General features: G+C 34.9%; 1 protein-coding gene across 2 annotated transcripts in view; it reads right to left on the bottom strand.

Moving 5' to 3' along the window:
- Positions 1 to 23,633, bottom strand: part of LOC135843976 (histone-lysine N-methyltransferase, H3 lysine-79 specific-like) — an 87,104-nt gene that overhangs the window by 45,815 nt on the left and 17,656 nt on the right. For both annotated transcript variants that reach the window (XM_065362048.1, XM_065362047.1), the window contains exons 3-4: positions 17,463 to 17,537; positions 5,840 to 5,903 (exon numbers count right to left, since the gene is read on the bottom strand). In XM_065362048.1, coding sequence (XP_065218120.1) covers positions 5,840 to 5,903; positions 17,463 to 17,537 — 139 coding nt within the window. The remainder of the gene's footprint in view (positions 1 to 5,839; positions 5,904 to 17,462; positions 17,538 to 23,633) is intronic.

Raw genomic sequence — 23,633 nt, 5'->3', positions numbered from 1 at the left:
CTAAAATTTTGAGAAAATTCCAATTTCCAAAAATCTGCTGGAGGCTCCAGAACAGCTCGAAATGGTCCGAAATCCTTTCTAAACAATTTGGAGAGTCGAAAATAGGACGCATACCAAATTTCAACTTTCCAAGTCAATTTAGTCAAATTTTGATTTTCCCAATATTTAATAGGCCAAATTTTGAAAAATTCGTTACAAATCAAAAACTGCACTTGAGCACCTGAAATTTTGATTAATGATAAAATTTTATTTAGCTGAGTCCGGTTCAAAAATTATTCTGCCCCTTGGGGTACCTCCTTTGTAAATGATTCATTTGAAATATCTATCTAGTCATTTAATCTCTACTGATTTTTTGTGGATAAAATCGTTCTTGAGCAATCTGATTCGCTGGAAATGAATCAATAGAATCATTTTACACACCTATTTTACACTAGATCAAAATCAACTTCTATTACTTCTAAAACACCATCCTAAACGTTAAAAATTCAACCTCAAACAAATGACTCACTCTCGAATCAATCAATTTAGAACTTTACACAAACCATTTACCATTCAGACACATCGACTGATTGACAAAATCTCTCTAAAATCCGACTGCTTATTCAACGATGAAATCATCGTCATAATGAAAATACTAAAATTGAAAACCCATAGTGTGTACTTCCATCTGGCAAATTATATGTATAAACGCCTACGTCATCCTTATCATTCTACGATTAAGCGACGACGATTGAGCCAGAGTACATACTTGTATAGTATTTATACATTACGTTCTCTTCACGAGAAAAAAATTTCACACGTATACGAAATAGAACACCACTGGGACCCGGGTATAATCTTATCAATACAAATACCGCCAATTTGATGATTCGGCGCGTCAACGATGACGTAATATCCGCCACTTGACCATTCCTATACTTACAGTCAAAACTGCCATTAGCCATCAGCCATCACTTATGCACATCATGATCATGACTCTGACTGTCTGATACCAAGAATACTCGCAACATTGTAGGTATATTATAATACGATCAATCAGCAAAACCGCGAATTAGAAACCAGCGGTTGACGTGTCAGTTCGCAGTGTTCTCCTCGTTTATGGTAATTAAATCGAACGACGTCGAAAATCTCTCGAGCAAGTTTTAAGCTCTCGTCTGTCCTAAGGAAACGATTCCCATTTCGCTACATTAAAAATATTCTATTTCTTGATTCTTGCAAAATCTTCGCATTCCAATAACGGATACCAAGACCAGCACCATCTAATGATCAGGATCCAGAATCGACCAAGTGTCAAGTACCGTGCGAAATGAACGGTTATCAAAGTTACGTCGTCGGTCGCATGCATCTTCTTTTCCAACTTCAAGTTGGACGGATGCCAAATTCCGCAACAACGAATATACATTTATGCATAATTATTTGAAGAAGGGAAAAAAACACAAAAATTCCAACGCATTTCTCTTTACATATACCTACGTAATTTATAAATAAAGTGTATTGATCCCGAAATAATACCAGAAGAGCTACATAGTACATACGAATGATGCGATGCAGATATTTAACCATTCGTAGTTTTGAACCGTTATCAAGACACATTCCAATTTTTAAAAATTTAGATCATCGTTCGTCCCAATTTACTTATCGTAATTATCATTTTGCAATCAATTAGACTGATTGAACGATGATTCATTCTCATGATTGCTTTAAAAATGATCCTTCCTTCATCACCCTATCAAAAATACCCCCAAAGAAAAGTTGAAGAAAATTCAGTCAAACGGTTTGGTCAAGTTTTGTGCAATCAAAACAATCGATTTACAAACCTGGATTTTTCACCGTTGAAAAGCTCTTGAAATTTCTGTTTTTATGAGCCTAAGCACGACGAATTTTGTTAATATGCAACTTGAGGGAATTCGATCAAAAAAAGCTCAACTTTGAAGTTTATTTTTCAGGGGGCCCCGATCAAAATTTCGAGCCATCAGCCACATATTCGGATTCGTGGGGTTCAAATTATATAAAATCAGTCATCTATAACATCCGAACTTACAATATGGAATCATAAGCCTAAAAAGCCCAACTTCATTGTTTTCATCAAGGTCATAATCTTTGAAGGAGCTTAAAGTCCAAAAGTTGAGTCCTGCGCAATTTTTCAATAAAACCTTCTTTGTAGGAAATTTTACGTAGAACATTTTTTGTTATACTTTTTTTTCATATCGCGCATGGTTTGGGAAAGAACTGCAAAAACTCAAATTTGGGAGGCTGGGGGTCCACAAAAAAGGGGGAAACGCACAGGAGATTCGTGGGGATAGTTGAAAATTCGTGTTCAGTGTATCAAAAAACCGTCTTCTATCAAAATTCAACTCCCCCCCCCACTTTTCCACAAAAAATGCTAATTCTCCTAGACTGCAAAATACTCGCCAATTTTCTCTCGGGCACAAAAGGGTTGATCGACCTCACTTTCTCGGAATTTCCACAACTCGATGGATTGGCAACTGGACCATTCTTCTTCAACCAGACACTCGAATCAACGCTGCAAATAGCCAGGTATTAGGTAAAAAAGGTGTGTAGTATTACGCAGCCTCCACAGGACCACCTGCTAAACGACCAAGAGCAAGCAACGTGCATCGCTTCTCAACACCCCGATCTGCTGTGTGATCTGTACCCCGATGGATGGTGGGTCGAGACTGCAGATCGGAGACCTTCGTCGCGCGAACCAGCAGAGGAAAAATTTTAGAAACCATTGAACTCGTCGATGTCGCGGCTCGACTTGTTTTTCACGATGAACGACGTAAAAATCGTTAAGAGAGCAACGACCCGGAAGATGCTCACGTTCTTAATCTTCGCCCCTCTAATGATGACGCCGCCACCGACGCCGCACCGCCGCGCACCTTCCGACGCCGACATGCGCCACACCGCGCCTCTTCTCACGTTTTTGCCAATCTGGCTGCTGCCCTGTTTGGCCCCCCTGGTCTGGCAGACCACAGTCGAGTACCGTCCTGCGCGTTTACTTCATTACTATACAGTACTCGTCGTACTCGTACATACAATGTATGTAAGCGGTAAAGAACGACGTCGCGTCGTAATTTTTTTCTCCATTCTGTTCGCAATCTGCATGTCTAATTACGAATTTATTTCGGACAACTGCCCAAATAACAGTCCCTGCGTATATTTCTAGCGTATTCAAATCGGTTCCCAAGTTCCACTTCCTGTTCTGCGGATCTGTTCGCGTCAATCAAAGACGACAGACATTTGGTGTTAGTCGTGCAGCGTGCACAACCGACTACGACGCAGACACCGACCGCCAAGCAAATCTTCCCCAACAGACCTACTAAAACACATATGTACCGAAACCGACCCGACCTCGTCGGCTGTACCGCCTGCGCCACCACTTAGTGAGAAAATAATCTCCCGTCATATTTTACGATAATTTCATCTCCTTCCTCCCTATGGCATCTGCCTGCCTGCGTTTTATTTACCATAAGGAGATAATGAATTGATGACGCGCAGCGACACTTTGAAAATTTTTTCAGCTAAACCGCATCCACCACCGCTCTCAATCTCACTCTTAATTTTCTTTCATAAAGTAAGCAAGAAGGCGATTACCACACCACAACAACGACGACGACGACGGCCATGTCGTCGATGATGACTTCCAAACAAACAATGACATACTTTCTCCCATTCTTTCGCTATAACACCTACCATACCACAGAGAGTCAAGTGAGGTAACATAGGCGAATGTTACCCGATAAACTTGACCTTCGGTTAGGCTGTTTTATATAAGTTTACAATACCCGGCGCGTAGGTACGCATTTTTATTGAATTCATTTTTACTTTATATCTACCTATTGATGAAAAGAACAAGGGAAAAAGAGTGCACTTGTCGAATAAATCGGTTATTTGTTTCGCAATACGATGACTATCCGTGGAAATCAAAAGAATATTTGGAATTTTGACCAAGTAATTTTTTTTCCAAGTTCACTCCTTCCTAGCACTTATTATGTCATCCCGACATTTGATTTTTTTTCTGGGAGGGGGGGAGGGTTGGCTTTTGCTTTCCTTCAAATTGGCGTTGTTTTAAGGTTTAAGTCTTCTGATTTCGCTCAACATTTTTTAAAAGTTTTTTAAAATTTTCCATGATCTAGTAAAATAACTACCATCCATGCTGATTGCTGACCCTCCAAAGGGCCCAGAAAGTGAGCCTCGTAACTTCCACATGTGTGATTTTCAGCCTAGTAGGGAAAAATACCCAGTTATGAGCATTCAAACCAATTATGAGCAATGTGATGAATCTAAAAAATAAATTGGCAACACTGATTCGTCTGTTTTCAAGTAAATTTGCGTTGTGAAAATTTTTAACAGCTCGATAGAACCTTAAAAGAGGTCTTGGCTCTTGGATTTCGATGGCAATGGCTCAGGTCGACGCCAAAATCTCAAATACTATCTTTTGGAACTGGGTCATTTTTCCCACAACAAGTTGGGTAGGGGCTGAAGCAGGGCTCGTACTCAATTTTATCCAAAAAAAAAATTGGTGGCCGAAAAATCTCGAAAAAGTGGTTGGGCTATTTTGCAATTTTTTTGAGTACTTTCTTCAGCTCGTCTTCGTACAAATCTAGCATTCTTAAGGCCAAATCACATCTGCAAAAAAATGCTTTTTGCCAATTTCTAGCAAAACCAAGAGACCTTAAAATAATTTTTTGGAATTTTTTGCAAAAAAATGACTATTTTTAGCCATTTTGCAAAATCAGAAAAATTTATGTCAATTTTTGAAAAAACTAAAATTTTTGATAGTTTTTTAGCAAAAGAAAAGGTTTTTGCCGATTTCTGGCAAAAAAGACCTTCAGATAATTTTTTGGAAATTTTTTGCAAAAAAATGACTATTTCTATCCATTTTGCTAAACAGCAAAAGTTATGTCAATTTTTGAAAAAACTAGTTTTTTTGATAATTTTTTCCAAAAAAAAAAAAAAAACAAAAAGTTGACAATTTTAGAACAAATTAGAACTTTTTGAAAATGATTGACAAAAAATGATACCTACATATTTTTCCGCAATTTGATAATTTTAGCAAAAGAAAAGGCTTTTTGCCAATTTCTGGTAAAAGAGACATTCAGATAATTTCTTGGAATTTTTTGCAGAAAAAAATGACTATTTTTAGCCATTTTGCTAAACAGCAAAATTTACGTCAATTTTTGATAATTTTTTCCAAAAAAACAAAACTTTGACAATTTTAGAAAAAATTATTAGGACTTTCTGGGAATGATAAGCAAAAAAAATGATACATTATTTTTCCGCAATTTTTGTCGAAAAAGCAAGACTTTGTGGTAATTTTCTGCAAAAAAACGATAGTACCTTTGAATAATTTCAATTTGAGACTTTTTGGAATTTTCTGAAAAAAAGCGACAATTTTCACCAATTTTCAACAAAAAACTAGACTTTTTGACAAGTTTAACGAAACGTGAAATTTTTCGCCATTTTTGGCAGAAAGCGAGACTTCCGATCTCAGCGAGTGAAAAAAATCTAAATTTTTCGAAAATGCCTTTTCTTTGAGAACCCTTATTTCCCCTCTAGGAGCTTCTACGGAGCAACATTCCACTCAAAATGAAAACTGGGCCACCTGATGTCATTGTAAATGGCCAGATTGGCTACTATGGGCATGAAAAAAATACATTCCTTTGTTTTTAGTGAAAATATTCTCTTTCAAAAGGAAAATATTTCTCTGTCGCACGGTTCTTGATAAGATAATCATCATAACAGATTTCTTTTTTAATCGCAAAGAACTCAGAGTCTTTGACAAAGAATTTATACAGCAATTATTATGATTATGAAATTAAAATTCAGTACTCACCATCTGCAGCATACTATCGATGGCTCGATTGAATCTATCGCATAGTGACTTCATACTCTCGTAGCTAAAACATAGTAAAAATAAACACAAAATGAATAAAAATACAAAAAAATGACAGCGATTGATCGATATTGTTAGATCGATCCATTTAGCGAGGATTTAGAAGCGCAACATAAAAGAAAAACAATGGAAAAATAACAGTTAACAAGCCAGTCAAAAAGTTGGCAATGAAGCATTTTCAAAGAATTAGTGTTTTTCGTGAGACCAGTTTCACTCTCATGTATATTTTTCATCGTCATTCAAAAATTGAAAATACTCTTTTAAATTGGTTTTCAACTCTAGAATTTTGTTCATAAATCAATACATCTCAATTTATTCAACTTTGAAGTCAATCTCATTCAGTCTGAAAAGAAAGTGACCCGATTTTTATTCTTCTCTCGATCTAGCTTCGCCTTTAGAACATTTTTTTGAAAAATTTCAAACACATCTATGCCTTACTTCTTTCTTTGCTCATTTCTATGCACAAACACCACCCTTGCTCCTTCACTCATCATAATCTTTACGCCACATGTATGTAAAATACACCACCAAAACACCCATCTCTACCACAGTAAATCTCCTCACAAAGTTATCACCATATTCGACGGAAATCCTACATTTCGCACTAGACTCCGTTCCACAGATTCCACATTTCAGAACGTCTCGTCTCGTCTCAATAATCCTCGTACATCTACCTCTTTACAAGGCATCAATTTCCTGCCGCACCTTTCTTCGTCAGTTCCTCCCATCCCCATAATCACACGCCTATAGCTATCTATGTAATGTTCACTCCTCTCCGGCCACAATACGGCTGAAAATCGTCGATCAATGCACCACGTGGCATCCGTATCATATCCTTTCGACGATATAATAGTTTAATTCGGAGCAAACTGAAGGAAGAAAAAAAACGAGCCGAGCAATCGTCGGTCGTCGCCAACCTTGAAAAGTATCTTAACCCGATGCGAAAACAAAAAAAAACATATACGATGCTGCAATTAAGCCAGTAAAAATATATAGTGCGCGTGTTCATTCTACCACATATACGAGTACACATAAGCATAACACCTCTTTCTTGATTATCGTACGAGTATGTACGACACATAAAGCGCTGAAAAAAAAAAACGTTCAGCTGGTAAAAGAGAAGGAAAGAGGAAAAGCAACAAAAAAAACAATAAAAATTTACACCTCGATTCGAGAGAGAGCTGAAGCTTCTTATTCGAATAACAAATACGCGGCTATTGTAATTTGAATAATAAGGTACTATGATTTTCTTTGTGGTACTAATTGTTTCCATCGTAAAATAATGAGTAAACTTCTTGGTATCCAATTTTAATCCAGACATAGAAGAAAATGTTTTCAAAATTTTGAAATATATTTTTCTCAGAACCAGGTTGACTCAAACTTTTATTCAAAATATTCGTAAGCAATAAAAACATGAATTTTTTCACATCCATTTATCCTTTTTTTGGATCTATTTCTGTTATTTTACATTTTTTTTTTTTTTTGAAATTTCGAACTCTTCTTTAAGAATTATTTCTCAATTTTTTTTTTGATACTTGAAATAATTTTGTTGCTTTTTACATAATTTTTGTAAACTTTCAGCTAATTTCACGATTTTTTCTCAAATTTCGAAGAACTATTGTAATAATTGTATTGAAAACATCTTTTTTTCTATTCTATTCAAAATCAAAAATGACTCGTTCGATACTTTTTACTGTTCATTTTCACGATTTTCAATCATTTTTTCAACTTTGTGGCTTTTTTGGAAACTTTTCAAATAATTAAGATAATTTTTGATTCACTTTCAAAATATTTCTAAAATTTCGAAAACAATTGTGGCACTTCTTAGACATTTTGAAAAAATTTTTATACTTTGGTTTTTTCTCAAATGTGAAAAAAAAATCAATAGCCTCCTGAGATAGAAATGGTCGAAATATCTCAAAAATACCCTAATAATGAGGAGAAATTACCTTGAAATTTTTTTAAAATTTCAATCAATCATCAACGTATTTTATTAAATTTTAAAATTATGGAGCTTTCGATTTATTTTTCAAATGAAGGGTGACTTTCCAAAACGCACTAAGTCCAAAAACCGGTTTTTTCAGAAATCGTAAAAAAATGCGGATGCGAAGTACTGTGAATTCTCCATCACCAATGATGATAAAGTTCCCTATTCGAGGTGTTTAGGCATCGGTCTCTTTTAAAATCCGGAGTTACCTAACCATATTTTTGACGTACGGAGCTGTGAAATGTTGAACACTGGATTTAGTGCGTTTTGGAAAATCATGGATTTAGTGCATTTTGGAAAATCATGGATTTAGTGCATTTTGGAAAACCAATCAAGTTCAAAATGCACTAAATCCATGATTTTCCAAAATGCACTAAATCCATGATTTTCCAAAACGCACTAAATCCACAAAACAGATCTGTTTTTTGGATTTAGTGCGTTTTGGAAAATCATTTTTTTACCGGCACTTTTAGGCTTTCAAAGTAGGCATGAAACGGCAGCTTTTCGCAATTTTTATCACTTGGAGTGATAGGTCTCATGTTTTACTACCAGATGGCGCACCTAACTCATTTTTGTCAAAAATGGACTTAGTGCGTTTTGGAAAGTCACCCTTCAAATAATTATTGTAAAAATTATCTGCATTGCTGGTTAAATGCGCCCATAGGTTGACTTAAGCTTCTAAATCGATTCAGATGTTATCAAGATCCAAGCATCGCCAAAAAACTAGTAATTTTAGTGCAAAAAATATCTACAGGCGTTGGTTAGTCTGAAGTGAAAAAGCACAGCATAGAATTGGAAACATTTTTATCAAGCATTACACACATAAAAATAAATTCTACCGAATCGCTTTAATATGCATATTGCAGTATGTAGATATTATTGCTGCTACTGCTGTCGCGTCACCTCTTTAAAAAAAATTCAATTTTATGCTGCTGCTGTCTCTGACGTAGCTGCTGCCCGTGCCACAGTCGACAATGTACCTGTACCTTTATGTATGTATATTTTTACGTATCCACCTACTACATCGTTATTTGAGGAGCTTGGAATCAAAACTCACTTTTGCCACCAAAAATCGATATGCGTTTTTTTGCGGATTCGGATACTTCTTCAATTTCTCTATCACCCTACAGAATCCATTTTTCCGAATTCAGCCCCAGTTTTTCACAATTTCGTGTTAAAAAGTGCCCTTGGAGTCAAAACTCACTTTTGCCAGTGGCAAAAGTGAGTTTTGACTCCAAGCTATAAAAAAAACTGTATTTTCAAGGTCGCATGGCAGTCTACAAAGCCAAAATGATTCAATTGCAACTTCGGAAGCATTTTCTGATAGTGAAAATAGCGAAAATGGTAGTTTTGAATTTGGAAGTTATGCAACTGAGGAGGTAAAAAATTGGATGTATTGAGCGCTCAAAACTTTTAAAGCTCTCTGGAGGCGGAACAAAATACTCTACAGAAAAATGAAGTCGAGGAAAATTGTAGAGAATTAAATTTCCAATCGACATAATGTCGTTAGTTTTTTTCTAGGGTGCTTAGTTTTCTATATATTTGCAAAAGAAAGTATAATTTTTGGAAAAATTCAGCGCTCAAAACTTTTAAAGCTGTCTGGAGACGGAACGAAGCATTCTACAGAAAAATTAAATCGAGAAAAATTGTAGAAAATTAAATTTCCAATCGACATAAAGTCGTTAGTTTTCTTCTAGGAGGCTTATTTTTCGATATATTTGCAAAAGAAAGTAAAATTACCCCACCTTGGAATCAAAACTCACTTTTGCCAAACTTGAAAGCCATACTGCAACGATATGGCAACTTGAAAAAAAAAATTTTCTCATGGAATCCTATTTAGTAGTCTTACTCAAGAGCTCGACACACTTTGCGACGTTTTTTTCATCAACGCACTAGGCGAAATCAGTTATTGTCGATTTTCTCGAAACTTTGTCCGATCGCAAAAGTGAGTTTTGATTCCAAGCTCCTCATTTAACCAAATATACCTGTATTTGTGTGGGTATAGTACATATCTAAGTATGTACTTAGCAAGTACGTAAAGTATGCAATAAGGTACTAAATAATACAAATACGACAGACACACGTACTATCAAGTCGGACAAACCAGCAATCACAGTCCACGCCATATAGATAGACATTAGGCGGACGAAAGACAAAGAAAACGATAATTTTCAAACAAGACAATTCGCGATCGAATATACAACTCGTATATTATGGATTCGGCGATGCAATAAGTTTGTAGAACCGAACGATTTTTCTTGAATAATTTCGCAATCGAGTTTCGAGAAGAGGAAATAATCTGTTTGACCTCGCGACCTTGATCTTGACCTCGTTCGTGAATTTTTTGTCTGCCAAAAATCATAGGTAAAGTTGGTATTTTTTTTCAAGGGATGAACGATGATTCTTTCATGAGTTGGAAAGAGTTGATTTAACGATTCTCTCGAGTGATTTGAACGAAAATGATGCGACTTTAAAATTCGAATATTTTGGTTGCAAATTTAAAGCAACACCAAATGAACAATTTCAATTTGAAAACCAAAAACAAGGTCAAGTTTGAAATAACACACTTTCATTAAATTTTCATATAGTTTCAAGTCATCCTCAAACTATCCACATTTTCGAAACTTTCTCTCAAGGTCGTTCGAATCCACCAATTACCTAATTACTCGCTTGCAAAAAATCTACATCCAACAAATACCATATTCTTCCGACAAGAAATCTTGAATAAACACGACGAGGACACGATTTCTTCATACAGCAAACAATAAAATTTTCTACACATTTACACTTGAAAGTGTCGCGACATAATTTCTTAATTATTACGTTTCCATTACTACGTCGAACAATTTCCGTTTTTGTTATGTTACCGATGCATTTCCGTTAAGCTCCGTTACATCATTCATTGTTCCCTTTCCTTTCCTACAAAGCTACGTTATCGAGGCTTTCAACAACTGAACTGCAACGTGCAAGTGCATTGTGTATTACTTTCAAAACAGCTGATTGGTTTTCATATTACTAACTAAGTACGAGTATGTAAAACACACGTCAACGTTTTACAACTTTATTATAATGTAGGAGGTGGTACGTCGACGATGGAATCACTCAGCATGAAAAATACATGGCCAAAATGTTGAGTTGTTACGATGTTACTGTTGAGGAGGCGACAATCGCAGTTCGCAGCATCAATACGTACTTACAGTTACCGACGAGATTTATATTTTGCTAAGTTAACGGTAATTTACGCTTATTTATTTAATTCTTCGGAGTTACGAAGACTTGGTAGGCACTAAGGTATTTCTTAAAATAAATAGGTAAATCAATTGCGTGAATTGCACACGTGGATGAATTAGCATCGTCGAAAACACTTCGTGTCGCTGATGCGTTACACCGATACGATCACGTTGCGTCGTCGTCGTTACCATCTTAATAAAAAACCTTTTTTTACCTGAAACTGAATAAGAAAAGAAAAAAAAACAGAAACAAAAACAATTTTTTTTTAGAGAGAAAGAATTTCGTTTGTAAAAAAGTAGTACGAATAACACAGAGAACTTCCTGATTTAGTGCAAACATATGAAAAAAAATTGAAAAAAATCACGCAGTCGATATTTTTGCTCTAATTCCATCAGTCTCTGGATCAAGTTTACTAAAAGCTGAAATTTTTCACAGAGTGTCCAACAAAATTTTTACATCGAAATACACCGAACTTCTTTGCATTTTTTACAAAATTTCCAGCAGAATATTTTCCTAGATCTTTCTTTTTGTTCTCCTCCTCTTTTTGTCAGACTTTAAAAAGTCACCATGAAATTACAATTTTTGAAATTTTTTGGAAAAAAAGGAAAGCACCGGTTTTTACCCCCCCCCCCTCCCTCCCCCAAAAAACAACAATTGCCAAGAACATTTAAAATGAAACACCCGACACGTTAAGTAACAAGAAAAATGAATTTTGAAGAAAGAAAAATAGAATGGCCCGCAAATTAACTGGTAATTTCATGTTTTTTTCGTCCATTTTTGAAGAATTTCAAACCCAAAATGAGATTTTGATATTCGGGATTTTTGAAAAATAACTCAATTTTGAGCCCCAAAAGTGCTCAAAATATTTTAGGCAGTTCTTGATATTTTTCCCAAAAATTTTTCCCATTTTGATTCATTGCATGGCACGCTTTTCAAAAATTTTGAAAATTATAGCCCTATTTTGAGCTCAAAATTCTTCAAAGATGCTCAAAAATTTTTTCATCAGAATATTTGAATTTTTGGCAACATTTTTGACATTGTTTTCAGGGCTCGTACCGAATTGTTTCCAAAAAAAGTAACATTAGTAACCAAAAAAGTAATAAATCTCGAGGTGAAAAGTTAAACTAGAAGTACAATATGTAATATTGCAATTTTTTGGAAAAAAAAATTTTCTTCAGCAATTTTTGGCAAAAAGCTAAACTTTGATAATTTTTAGCAGATGAGAAGGAAGAGTTTTTTGAAAAAAGTGACACTTGGTGAAATTTTATGCAAAAAAGGCCAATTTTTAGCGATTTTGCTAACAATTTGAAATTTTTGATAATTTTTGACAAAAAGCAAGAATAATTCACAATTTTGGCCAAAAGCAAGAATATTTGACTATTTTTGCTAAAAAAACAATACTTTGACAATTTCAGCAAAAAGCATAATTTTTTGGAAAATTAGCCAAAAATATGCAAAAAAGGTCACTTTTTGTCAATTTTGCTAACAATTTGATATTTTTGCTAATTTTTGACAAAAAGCAAGAATAATTCACAATTTTGGCAAAAAGCAAGAATATTGGACTATTTTTGCTAAAAAAAAAAACCAATACTTTGACAATTTCAGCAAAAAGCATGACTTTTTGGAAAATTAGCCAAAATATGCAAAAAAGACCAATTTTTAGCGATTTTGCTAACAATTTGAAATTTTTGACAATTTTTGACCAAAAGCAAGAATACTTAATCGACAATTTTTGGAAAAAAGGAAGAATATTTGACTATTTTTGCTAAAAAAAAACAATACTTTGACAATTTCAGCAAAAAGCATAAGTTTTTGGAAAATTAGCCAAAAATATGAGATTTCTGGATAATTTTTGAAAAAATGAAAAATCGTTAGTAATTCTGCTATAAAAACAAAAATTTCAGTCAAAACGCAAGAATTTGATAATTTTAGCAAAAAGCATCAATTGTTGGGAATTATCGGTCAAAGAAATCATAAATATTTTCGCAATAGCATAAGCTAAGACTTTGTAACCGAATCATTGAAAATGCATTGTGGCTAGTTGAAAAAGAATAAAAAAATATACACTTATTGACTAATTATTGATATTATGTATTTAAATTTTTCTTGTCATTTTTGAGCCCCTCCCCCCTTCATTGCGCAACTGCGAAAATGCAAAACACGTATTTTCTGGCATTTTAGGCGCGCACTTATAGAAAGTCGACTAAATTTTTTGTGGCGTAACAGTTCTAGCCAAATTCGATTTCTGGGGAACTTTTCGCCAGTTGAACTGTAAACCAGGAAGAACACTTTTAAAAATTGGCAAAAAAAATGAAAAATTAAAAACTATCCAAAATTATTGGATATTTTCATAAAATTCCAAATAATCCTGATATTTTTTCAGTGAGTAAGCATTGAAAAAATATGACTTTTCAAATGTAAAATTTTTCCAGTTTGCCTAGTCTAAGATCTTCCAACACTTTCAACACCCCTAGAACATGTTGGACACCCTGTATCAGTTTTTTTTCTCCCACTTATTCAACTTTTTTTCCAACCAATCAAATAAACATTTCGTATTACTTATTGTAAAAAAAATTCTCAAAATTAAACTCCAAAAGGTCGCAAAAATATCGACTTTTTACACTGTAAGTCACCAGGAAGAACCCTTCTAGTTCTTTGTCAAATTCACCACCATACATACATCAAAAGCATCTCAACACTTTACACCCTAAACCCGTCAATTATTAAAAATACGAGAGTATATAACCTACAAAAATATTTCTAATAAATATTGATCTCGATATACAATAAAAATCGAAAGGATAAGGAGCCGCGTACTATAAAGGGTTAGGTTAGGATGAGGAGGGGAAAAGGCCATGTTTTTGTCGAGGGCCATGGCCTCTGTCGGTCGCTACGACCACCACCACCGCACTATGTTTCAATCGTTTTAGCATAAAGCACGTGTAATTTAAATACGTGCACTGTACACGACACGGGTACGTAGTACTTTACTCTTTCTTTTGCTCTCCCTTTCACCGTGTACTGTGTACAGCAGTCGGCTAAAAGGCGCGCGCCAACCACGTATCGATTTTTACATCTGACACAAGAGCTCGAAGTTCGAAGTCAAAGGAACGTACTGTACATATTTCGTAGCGTTTTCACTGTGCCCTCTTCGAATACCGTCGTTTCTTTAAAATACGTACGCCCAGAAAAATGATACCAGAAGAAAAAAACTTATAAACTTATATTTTCCACGACGACGTTCCAACAAATTAAATCACGTATACACACGAAATCTCCATTGCCTCTCCCCTTCATCTTACTTTCGACGAGAACACTATTCGACCGAAGTTTGTTTTTATTACTCGCGTCAAAACACCATCTCCTCCCCATCTTAGGCGACACCCTCTTCACATCGGACTAGAAATCTATTACGGTTATTACCTTTTGGTACCCTGCTGCACCCCTCTGAACTTCGAATCTCATCCGTATACTACGTAGTAGATATTTTCAGCTCGAACACTGCCGCGTAAACTAAGTACGAGCTTTCGCTCTCATTTTCTCTCTCTCTCTGTTTCACTCTCAACGAGCACGACGACCGACGTACTAATATCGAACATGCTACTTTCGCAGCACTCTCACACACCCTGAATTTTACCCTGAATTATCCAGCTACCCTTCGCTTCGGAGTTGGACGATTCGACGGTCTGATGATGTACTCGGGTGTGCTTTTGTGCTGCGGCGTTATTCTCGCTTCGGTATGGTGCACTGTGTGTCGAGTCGACAAAACTAGGTCATTCGAAAAAGCCTACCAACAACGCGGCGAATATTTTTCGAAAACTTTCTGCTTTCGTTGTGGAACGCGAGCTTTAAAGTTAGGCTACACGGGATGAGTCGAGTTTCGGGCGTAGGCCTTTTTACACACCATTTTTTGGCTTGTTTGTTTTTTTTTTAGCGAAGGGCTTATTTTTTTTTGTATGTACCTTAGTTATAGGGAAGTGTGTGGGTTTGTTTATCTGAAGTGAAAATTTTTTCGAGATTTTAGAAGTATTTGCATTTTGAAAAGGTACTGGATTGAATGGGTAGATTTTCGAGTAGGCGTAGAAATTTATTGAAAAAACTCGAGGTAGAGTGCCCTCTGCTCCTCCCTTCTCAACATTTCAATTTTCTTATACGAATAATTTTGAAAGAAACATCATTCTAGTTGAATAAATTTGTAACTGCTCAAAGTGATTTTAGGTTTGGATTTCGGTAAACGAGTTTTCAAGTGTTTTTCAAAGATGCTTGAAACTGACCCAGTTTCCAGAAAAGTGCTCTACATGAAAGGTATCCAATCAGGCAAGAAAGCTTAAATTAAGACATGCACTGTCATTTTGGGCCAAAAACATGCCAGCGATTGGAAAACATGCTCCAATTTTTCTTTCAATAAAAAAACTTCTGCTGACCCAATTTCTTTTTTTTTTTGTAATTTTACACAATTTTTAACGTACAAATTTAAATGAGCTAACTCAAAATTGTGTAATTTAAAAATAATGTACTTCGAATTAATAAAAAAATCCTTCAATTTTTATACCTAGCAAAACTTGATTCAGAAAAGAGCTGCATAAGTCCTACAACTTTCAATTTTTTCAAATTTAAACGAGATATGGACATTTTTACAAAAGAACATTTTTTATAAATCTTAAAAAAGTAGAACCAAAATTTCAGTTTTCAAGTAAAAAAATCAACAAATTACAAAAATTTTAAATAACTTATACTTTCTGCACTTTTTACACCCAATTTAAACAGATGATTGGTTTTCTCAATTTTGAAGATAACAAAAAACGTCGGAGAAATTTTTTCTGCTTGCATCAAAAAATTATGCTCAAAATTACAATTGATTGAAAATTTTACTTTAGTTAATTTTAGTCATGGCTTATTCAATTTTCCGCCTGGATAAATTTTGAAAAAAATTGAATGTGATATGAGATATCATATCAATCATTTCTAAAATGACATCATTACAAAAGATCCACGTTTTTGGCGGTTTGGGGGGGGGGCGAGCTCGAGTATACATGAAAATTCTAACAGAATAGGATGTTTATAAAATTTACTCAACAATTTTCAAATCATCAAAAAAAAATTATACACACAGGTAGCTAATTCAGAATGCAGTAAATAGAATTTCAAAAAAAATAAAAAAAAATACAAAAAAATGATAAAATTTTAAAATTGAAAAAAATGTGGGCAAATATTGCTTGAAAATTTGTTAAAATGTTATGAAAACATTTAAAAACAAATAGAAAAACGATGAAAAATCAAGAAATTCAAACAAAATACAGCAAAAAAATGACCAAAATACCCAAAAAGTACCTATTAAAAATCATAAAAAATTGTAATCTTCAATCATTTAGACTTTTTTTTTGGACCGGGGGGGGGGGGTGAGGTATCTCATTCAAAATGCAGTAAATAACGTTGAAAAAAAAAACACAGAAAAAGTACCAAAAGATCGTAAAATTTTTAAATTAAAAAAAATCTTGAAAAATTGCTTGAAAATTTGTTAAAATGATTAAAAACATATAAAAACGATCGAAAATTACCAAAATACCTCAGGTATATCTACATGAGAAAAAATTCACTCGTTTTGTTTTGATTTTTTTCTAATTTTCAGGACTATTTCAATGCTCAGAAATGTTTCCAAAGAAGATAGAGGGGGGAGGGGAGAGGAATTGATGGAAAAAACACACTCAAACTCAAATTCTGCAGCAAAACATCAAATTAAAACTGACCATTCCTTTCAAAAAAAAATTCCAACTATCACAAAGAAAATCAAAATGACAAATTAGGACTCTCAGAATTCCTCAAAAATACACTACAGAAGTGAGAACAAAAATTATTCTCCTTGACGAGTCGTACGTTTTTCCAAAACAACTTCTCAAAATCAAAACAGAAGGGAAAAAACCTGCAATATCACATCAAAATGAAATGGAAACTGCAGTAAAAACACCACACACACGTATACGTATCTCTGGTAGCTTAATGCAAATTTCAAGCTTACAGAATCGAGTGCAATTGTCAAGGTTGCGTTACAGGAACAAGAAACTTGCCGGAGTAGTTTTCGCACAATTCGAGCTTTCACTTTTCAATTTATCGAGCAGGTACTCGAAGCTATACCATTTCTACGGACCATACCCGTAGCTCGAGACCACAGGGCAATGCCCAATTTCAAATCAATAATAAATTATCACATCTGTCAAATGGAGGTGACTTCTTCGTAGTTCAGACTCATCAATATTGCGTGGTGTTTTTTTCCTACTCTAAAAAAATTACCCATAATACCTATTTCTAAAATACTCGAAATTATAACGATTTCTATATTCAACTCACCTTTTCGTATCGTAGTTGTTCAAAATGTTGTTTTCTAGTGGCAGTTTCAAGTCGGGGAAGTCTTCGCATACCCATCTGTGGAAAAAAATAAACAAACCATTAGTAAAAACGAACCAAAAAAAAACTTGCAGATTTGTCAGTAAAAATTAAAAAATAAACAAAATTGGACGAGACACAAAACAAGAACCTAAGAATTGGGAACTGTACTCGTACTTCGAAGTAAACAAAACCGTTCAACCCACGATAACTATTTGGGTACCGTGTTAAGGACATTGGCAACGTTGTTCGCACATTGACCTTACGACCTTTCCCTCTAAAACACGCTGGGGGTCACAACTGTTCGATTCGGTCGTTGGTTACGGAACCCTGCCTTTTTCGAACAGAAATTTTCTCTCTGCGACTTCAAAAGCACTTCACCTAAACTGAAGTTGTGCACCTGCTATAAGTATTTCCTTTTCGAGCAGGAAATCGTCGAAAACTTTATTTTCGGCAATTATAGGACAATGTGATCGTATATTTTCGTGCCTTGACAGATTTCGTCTGTCTGTGAACTCTAATTGTCGACATACGAGTATACTGGATGGACACACAGTACTTTGGTTTATTTCGGGTTATTTCATAAATCACAAAAGAGGTTATTGCCTACAATTTGAGTCTCATCCAACTACACAACGAGTCAATTTGTCTCATCTAGGGCCATTTCTATTCATTCATTTACTCCAATAATAACCATCTGTAACCAACACATAATAAACAGACACAGACGCAGACATAGACAGCAGCAGCACCACCATATGTTACACAATGCGAAGTACGTACGTTTTCGTCATTCTGTGATTTATATTTTTATACGTACACCTTTTTATTTTTTTATTACTCGTAAGCTCAGCAACGTATATCTTTTCTAGTACATCGAGTATAATGTATAAATTTAAATACACAGTACAATGTTTGTGCGCCATACGATGGCCTATATATTCAACGACGACACGATATCCGTAAACACGTCCGAGTAATTATACACAAGCCTCGCAGAAGAGCGTAGGGCTGATGACAGGGCACTAATTTTTCTTCGTTTTTTTTCTTCTTCTGCTTATGCTTATATGCTTACGTACGTACAAATATTCGTGCGAAATGCCCCATTCTTTGCCCCACCTGTCTCTTCTTCTATTAGCTTGGTAATTCTTCGCTGACTGAACGAAGAGTAAACTATAAATACATATTGTGTACTTGCACCCAGTTGACCAAATGCTAGCAAATTTTGTGCTAGCGTAAATGGTGCCGGAATTTGAGACACTTTTTTAAAAAAATGCTAGCAAATCAGTTGCGATTAGGTCGCATTAGAGTAGCAGAATTGCGCACAAATAGCTAGCACGTAGCTGGCACAAAGCTAGCAAAAAGCTAGCATTTTGTTGGCACTTTGCTCTGCATTCTGCTACGTACATGCGACTAAATCGCGACTGATTTGCTAGCAATTTTTGCAAAAAGTGTCTCATATTCCGGCACCATTTACGCTAGCGCAAATTATGCTAGCAAGAAGCTAGCATTTTGCTAGCGTAGAAAAACTTTGATCAGTAAAGTAATTACTGTTAATTAATTTTTAAAAATTCTGGGTGTTTGCCTTTAACAGGTGGTAGTTTTCCAGGAAATTCCAAAAATTAGGCGACTATCCCAGCTCAGAGGTAGCATAACGCTAGCATCTTGGGATAGTATAAGAAGAGTGATGTCACTCTTCTTACTTTTCAACAAGATACCACCTTGAGCTTATATTCAACTTGATGACACACTTTATCTAAGAGTAGCAAACTATACCATGAGAGAGATCGACGCTAGCAATTCGCTAGCATTATGCTAGCGCTTAGGTTGAAAAATCTCTTTATTAAATAAAAAATGAAGTTTTTTTTTTTTAAATAGAAAAATTGTCAAAATTTAAAATTTGAAAATGAAGTATCAAACAAACCATGAAAATGAAAAATTTCAAAAACATTTGAACAACATTTTAGTCCACGGCAATGGGAGTAATTGCACCCCCTGCCGATCCTCCGGGACAACTTTTTCCTTAAAGGGGACATCCTAAGGAACATTTTAAAGCAAACTTGCTGAAAAAAAATTGGCCTTACTTACAAAATGGCGGCAATTTTGATTGAAAGCTCAGCCGAAATCGCAGATTTCGCGTTTCAACATAGGATGTGCACGAAATTTTTCAAACCTTACAAATGTAGATCGAAAGATCATGCAAAAATTCATCACCTGTCAAAATTTCAAGTGGTAAAGTACCTTTTTCGATTTTTGGTGAATTTTCAAAAATCAAATTTTGGCCAAAATGTGAGAAAAAATCAAAATTTTACCAAATTGACCAAGAAACCTGACATTTGGGATATACCCTATTTTCGACATGCCAAATCGATGGGAAACGGTTTCAACTTGTTTTGAGCAGTTCTGGAGCCTCCAGCAGATTTTTGAAACTCAAATTGAAGTTGTAAAGCTCAAATTTATTCTGAAAACTAATTTCAATACGCTACGAAGTACTGCAGGTGAATTTCAAGTCGTTTTGGAGCCTCCAGCGACTCTTTGAAAATTCCTGAAGCCTCCAGCAGATTTTTGAAACTTTAAATTTTCACAAAATTTCATCAAACTGAGATGGAGAGTCGAAATTCATTCTGCAAACTAATTTTAATACGCTACGAAGTCGACTGCTTGTGGATTTCAAGTCGTTTTGGAGCCTCCACCGAATTTTCGAAGGTTGTATGGCGTTTTTTGGAAAATTGGAATTTCCTAAAAGTAGCTGGAAGCTTCAAAACCATTTGAAACCTGCGAAGTAAATTTCAGCTTGCCAACTCCAATTGATTAATTAATGTTGTGGGAATTTCAAGTTTCAAAAGCCTACTGGAGGCTCTAAAATGACTTGAACCCACCTGAAGTCGTCTTCAGAGGGTGTTAAAATTGGAGTATAGAGTAAACTACAGCTTTCCATGTCCATTTGATGAAATTTTGTTGTCCCCTTTAAGAAAAAAGTTGCCCCAGAAGATCGGCGGGGGGGGGGGGGGTGCAATTACTCCTATTGTCATATGCAGGAATATTTTTAATGATTTTTGTATGCGCGCTGAGGGATGGAAAAGATACTTGCTCGCATTTTGCTACAATAAATAACGCAAAAAAAGGTTTATTGGTGAGAAATGCGTAAGATCTGGTAGCACGTTCCTATCATTTGACTACAAAGAAAACGCCAAGTCACCAGATGCAGAAACTAGAGATATGCTTACATTTTTCTAGAGCCAGATGGCTAAGTAAATGCTAGCTCAGAGATGCAAGAATATTACCTGAAGTTTCCTATCATAAAACTGTGAGCAGGTACATATTAGTCAGTGATACGCTGACATTAAGCGAGCAGGTATAGAGTGAGGCAAAAGCTAGCTGAGATATGCGAGAATATTGCTTGAACTTTCTTGGCATAGAATTGCAAGCAAGTATCCATCAGTGATACGCTAGCATCAGGCGAGCATGTATGAAATGAAGTAAAAGCTAGCTGCGATATGCGAGAATATTGCTTGAACTGTCCTAGCATAGAACTGCGAGCAAGTATCGGCCAGTAATACGCTAGCATAAGGCGAGCAAGTTAAAGTGAAGTAAAAGCTAGCTGAGAGTCGCTGGAAAACAGCTCGAAAATTGCTAGAATTGAATTTGCTAGCAAAAAACTGCAAGAAAATCGCTTACTTTTAGCGAGACAATTATTGCTGGCCACAAAAAGCGAGTAAATTGCTAGCAACTTATCAAAACGCGAATAAAACGCTAGCTTTTTGCTAGCATGTGGTCAACTGGGTGGACTGTGTAAGTGATTCAGTGTGTAGTCTGTGTGCTGTACTTGTACACTGTACAGAACCTATACATACATGTGCGAAAAAAAAGAGTTTATCTGGATATACACACATTTACAACAAGTACGTATAGTACGAGTGGTATAAGTTATATCCATTTATCGAGGTCGTCGACAATAAATGCACACGACGACAATAACAATAGCAACGTAATATTCCTCGACGACAACTGTTTCCACGCGAACAACCAGACTGGCCGTGTCAAGAATATTTCACGTACGATCGATTTAAATCCATTAAGTACACGTATTTTTTGCAATAAAATAATCGACGGATTCGAATAGGTACTTGATCAATAATCGAGCTATCGTCGATCTGTTTTTGTAATTCGCCATTTAATCAATACTCAAGCAAGCTCCTCATCAATCCAACCTCGGACCTTTGAGACGTTCCTTGGGATTCTTCCATACTTTCGAGGGTTTCCTAATATCTTTCAATGCTGGTATTAGAGAAGGGGGGGGGGGAGACACATTTCCTGTGTTTGCCAAGACTTCTCGAAATAACATCGTCACACACTGACTATTTTTCCCCTTTCTTTTTGCCAAAAAATAAGTGATGGATCAATCAAAATGATGCTCAATTTTGTTATCGAAATTTTTTTGTTGGAAAAATCAATAATCGCCTCATCAAATTATAAGACGAATAGGTTCAGAATCTGCTTTATGACCAACGAACCAACTTTTACGACTTTCTAGAAGTGTTTGACATACTGTCATTCTAATTTTTAAAAAAAAATCAAAATTATTACGATTTGAAAACGGTTTCTGACAAAACTGAATACGTCAAGAGAGCTTCACGTGTGGGGAACATAACGCTGTTCAGCTGGTCGTCAATTTTTTGAGGAAAACAGGACTTTTTTATGACAAAAATTGCGATTTTTCTGACAATTTTGACAAAACATGAGACATGGTGACAATTTTGGCAAAAAAATAGGACCTTATGATAGGTTTTTTGAAAAAAAAAAAAAAAAGATATATCTGACAATTAGGAAAAAATGAGACTTTTTGACGGTTCTGAAAAAGAAAGGCCATTCTTGGTAATTTTGACAAAATGGGACTTTTTAAACATGAAACAGAAAGAAGACTTTAACTAGATACTTTTTAAGAAAACAATGCTTCTTTGACAAAAATTCGGATTTTTTTGACAATTTTGACAAGAAACGACACTGACAATTTGAAAAAAAATGAGATTTTTGACAATTCTGAAAAAAGGGACCATTTTTGGCAATATGAGACCACTTTTGGCATTGAAACATAATTAAAACAAGACTTCAGCAATTCAATTTTTTTAAAAAAGTGCTTTTTAAAAAAAATTTGTAATTTTTCCAACAATTTGGAAAAAAATAAAACTTTTGACAATTCTGAAAAATGGGTTCCATTTTTTGAAATTTTGGCAAAATGGGACTTTTTAGACATGAAACAGCTAAAATAGAGCTTTAACTAGGAAATTTTGGGAAAAACAAATACAATGCTTCTTTGACAAAAATTCGGATTTTTTTGACAATTTTTACAAGAAACGACACTTTTTGACGATTTTGAAAAAAGGGGACATTTTTGGCAATTTTGGCAAAATAGGACTACTTTTGGCATTGAAACATAAAACAGGACTTCAACAATGCAATTTTTTTAAAAATTGTTCTTTTTTTTAATTCCGGATTTTTCTGACAATTTTGATAAAAAATAAGACTTTTAGACAATTCTGAAAAAACTGTATTTTTTGACAATTTTGAAACATGATTACAGAAACAAGGACTTTTTAGAAATCCGAGACAAAAATCAACACCTACCTTTTGCATTTTTCGGCAAAAAAGCAGACGATCTCCAGCAGTGTTGCCAATAATTAGAACTTTTTGACAATTTTGACAAAAATGAAGCTTTTTGCCAAAAATCAGGACCCAGGACTTATTTGGCGCAGTTGGGGAAAAATGGAACTTTTGACATAAATCAAGACCAATCTGACAATTTTGGAAAAAAATGTTACTTTTTCACAATTTTAAAAAACAATCGGGCCTTCTGAAAATATTGTCAAGAATTGAACTTTCTGATACATCTGAAAAAATCCCGAGACCTTCCTTGGTAATTTTGACAAAAACATGAAGATTTTAGCAATTTTGACACATCACTAGACTTTTTCTAAAAATGTAGGTAGGCCAAAAATACAATTTTTCATTATTGTCAAAAAACTGAAAATCTATTTGACAATTTTGCAGAAAAGGACTTTTTGGACAGCTAAGACTAAAATCGATACTTTTTGGATGTTTCTGCAAAAAAGCAGGAATTTCTTGGCAATTTTGTAA

The sequence above is a fragment of the Planococcus citri genome, chromosome 4 (assembly GCF_950023065.1).
Source record: "Planococcus citri chromosome 4, ihPlaCitr1.1, whole genome shotgun sequence".
Taxonomy (NCBI): domain Eukaryota; kingdom Metazoa; phylum Arthropoda; class Insecta; order Hemiptera; family Pseudococcidae; genus Planococcus; species Planococcus citri.
Note: the sequence above shows the minus strand (reverse complement) of the source record. Positions and strands in the feature narration are given on the sequence as shown.